The 3,273-nt window shown below is 41.6% G+C and overlaps 1 protein-coding gene across 1 annotated transcript; it reads left to right on the plus strand.

Annotated features, from left to right (window-relative positions):
- Window positions 1-682: 682 nt before the first annotated feature.
- gzma (granzyme A) lies at window positions 683-2,187 on the plus strand. Its single transcript, XM_048259613.1, has 5 exons — window positions 683-763; window positions 843-991; window positions 1,180-1,329; window positions 1,456-1,725; window positions 1,876-2,187. The coding sequence occupies exons 1-5, from the start codon at window positions 688-690 to the stop codon at window positions 2,044-2,046; spliced, it is 816 nt and encodes a 271-aa protein (XP_048115570.1). The 5' UTR covers window positions 683-687; the 3' UTR covers window positions 2,047-2,187.
- Window positions 2,188-3,273: the final 1,086 nt, after the last annotated feature.

Genomic DNA, 3,273 nt, shown 5'->3' on the forward strand with positions numbered 1-3,273 from the left:
CAGAATAATATCCCGCCTCAAATCTTTCTTCTCTCACAATGACCTTGAGAAAATTATCGATGCCTTTAATACATCACGGCTGGATTATTGCACTTCCCTCTACCTTGGTCTCCCCCAATCCTCACTTAGATGTTTGTAGCTGGTCCAAAATGCAGCTGCGCGCCTTCTAACTGGCACCAAGAGGCGTGAACATATCACCCCTCCTTGCACTGGCCTCCTTGCACTGGCTCCCAGTTGTTTTTAGGATTCAGTTTAAAGTTTTATTATTTGTTTTTAAGGCATCTAATGGGCAGGCCCCAACCTACATCACCGACCTTGTACAGCCCTACTCAGTTCAAAGGTCCCTGAGATCCTCAAATAAAGGGCTTCTGCATGTGCCGCGCTCACAGCTCAGAGGGGTGATAGAGCTTTTGCAGTTGCTGCTCCACATTTGTGGAACCAGTTCCCCCTGGATATTAGACCCGCCCCCTCCATTTCTGCCTTCAAATCCAGGCTAAAAACCCACCTTCAAAATGGTGTGAAAGCTGCAGATGTGGGGGGCTTCCATAGCTTGTTCCTGATGAAACCACAGCATGAGCACACGGGCAATGACACGCGGGTGTCATTTCCTGTCAATGACACATACCTCGCTGACAAAACGTCACACCTTAAGAGCCTGTATGCGACTGATCAACTCTTGCCATTTGTATGTTCTACATTATGTGCACTAAAGGTCCTGTTTTGCTTGCCAGCCTCATCATCTGCATATGGAGTGCATTTACAGGTAATTGCATAAACAAGTTTTCTCTACCTCCAGAATCATGTAAACTGTAACTACAATGTCAGGTCATTAAATCGCTCAGATGGGGCAGGAGTGTCCATTGTTGGAGGGAAGGATGTTAAGGCTCATTCCAAACCATGGATGGTGTCAATCCAGAGCAAAAAGGAGCACATCTGTGGAGGAGTCCTCATTCAGGACCAATGGGTTCTTACTGCTGCTCACTGTCAGAAGGTATAGTTGTGTGTGTGTGTGTGTGTGTGTGCTGATTTTAAAGCATCCTTTGTAGAAAGGTACAGTGCAACAACCAGTGAATATCTGCTGTGTGACAAAGTATATTTTACATTAACTTAGAATTTACAGTTCTATACCTCATGAAGAATTCATACATGATTAACTTAGTCAGCTGCATCCTATTCTAGAGTTTTTCATCCTTGGGAGATGTGACTGTCCTCCTGGGCGCTCACTCTCTGAAGAATGAGAAAAACACCATTCGGGTGGGAATCGAGCGCTGTGAAATCCCCCGGACCTTCAGCATGACAACAAAAGCTGATGATATCATGTTAATGAAGGTATTAATTATAGATTAATTATAAGCCACCGTTTTTTTTCAAAGGAATCTTACTTGATACATGCAATCCATTATTTACAGAACTGATTTCTTGAAAATTAATAAAATAAAAAAAATTTCATTCTAGCTCAAGGACAAGGTCAAGGTCAAGAAAGAGAAAGTGAAAACAGTCAAACTACCTAAATCACACAAAGATATTCCGTCTAAAACAAAGTGCCAAGTGACTGGCTGGGGAGTCACAGACCCAAACGGCAAAAAGGCCTCTGACACGCTCAAATACGTGGAAGTGTCCATCATAGAGCGTGATTACTGCGCCTGCCTGTACAAACAAAATCTAGTCATCACAGAGGACATGCTCTGCGCAGGCAACAAAAAGCCACTACACGACGCCTGTCTGGTATGTATGAAATCCCTGTCTTCGAAAGAATAAACAATGTGAGGTTATTGACAGCAGGTTTAAAAACATGACAAACTCTCTAAAATCCTTGTTTAAACGTCTACTGAATAAACAATTTCTATAGACTTTGCTTGTTGTTGTCATTTTCAGGGAGATTCTGGGGGCCCTCTAGAATGTAACAAGAATCTTGTCGGCCTTGTGTCTGGAGGGTCAGGATGTGGCGATCCCAAGAAACCTGGAGTGTACACTCGCCTTTCAGAGAAACAGATGTCCTGGATCAATAACATTATAAAAAGACAGTCCAACAGCACCGTCTTTTAAGACATGACTGAATTCGCATGTAATGGTTTCTCATAGACAATGTACTTCAAGTGCGTTATTTATGTCTATGTAAGAAGAGATGTATGTGATTGACAGTTGGCACTGAATCTATCTGAATCACACAGATATTCTAAGAAAAGGTGCATCACTTAAATTGCCATATTAAAAGTTTTAGAATCAACAGCCTCATGTTTGCCTCACTCTAAGTTCTAAGTTCTAAGTTTCTTTTGTAAAGTTTGGTAATGAACTGCAGCAGAAGTGTTTTCTAGATGATTCCTTTCATCACTTCTTGGGCTTAATATGAGGGTCTTATCTTTAAAAAACACCCTGAGAAAAGTACCTGCTGTCTCATACTGTTCCGGTCAATCAATATAAAAGAATCAGGTTCCCTATGCACTTTTCACTTGTTAATCTTATCCAGCTTTCACCACAAGGCTTATTGAAAAGGATAAAAGTAGTATTTTTGTCTCCAGTCAACTGGTTTGTCACAGATGCGGTTTTATATTCTGAAATATAACTCAATATGAAAAGGTCATACTGAAATGAAAGGAAAGCAAGTGACATTAAAGAGGCATCACTAGAGCTATGATTCCTAGGAAAAAAGAATATGAGACTAAATATATTGGCCTACTGGTTACTTGTAACATTACATAATATTGACAAATGCAATATTACTAAATCTATCTATTAATTCCAGAAATGTCTGTTTGTATGTCTGTGCGCCGCATATCACTTGAACAGTTCATCTGACTGACTTGACACTTGGAATGTGTTCTCCTCAGGCATATGTGAGTGCAGTGTTGTTTAGATAAGAAATGCAGATCGTTTTAAAAAAAGCATTTGAAAAAGCAAAAAAGCATCTAGCCTCTCTAGCCACTCCTGTCCCGTGATTCCTGGGCATGCGTGGCTTTGTTGATATTTACACACTCACACACACACACACACACACGCACGCACACACAGACCCGCGCGCGCACACGCACGCACAGTGGTGTAGTCTACTTTTTTGAGGTGGGCATACTGTATATTTTGGCCAGTAATGGGCTCAGTGGTTACCAAACTAGGGTCGGACTCGACCCTAGGGAATAATATCAAGGGACAAAAATGTTTGTGGGGTCGCGAGATTTGCACTTACCTGCCCCTTGCATGGAGGGACAGCATAAATTCACTTTCAAAACCAATAGTAAATAATCATCAAATACCCTCTCCAGCTCTTGAAGTTCCTGC

The sequence above is a fragment of the Alosa alosa genome, chromosome 12 (genome assembly GCF_017589495.1).
Source record: "Alosa alosa isolate M-15738 ecotype Scorff River chromosome 12, AALO_Geno_1.1, whole genome shotgun sequence".
Taxonomy (NCBI): domain Eukaryota; kingdom Metazoa; phylum Chordata; class Actinopteri; order Clupeiformes; family Clupeidae; genus Alosa; species Alosa alosa.

Excerpts from the sequence above, each read along its gene's own strand:
- gzma (XM_048259613.1), top strand. The coding sequence starts at position 688 with ATGTTCTACATTATGTGCACTAAAGGTCCTGTTTTGCTTGCCAGCCTC. Across the intron at positions 1,330-1,455 it reads ATGATATCATGTTAATGAAG|CTCAAGGACAAGGTCAAGGT; the intron begins GTATTAATTATA and ends ATTTCATTCTAG. Across the intron at positions 1,726-1,875 it reads CACTACACGACGCCTGTCTG|GGAGATTCTGGGGGCCCTCT; the intron begins GTATGTATGAAA and ends TGTCATTTTCAG.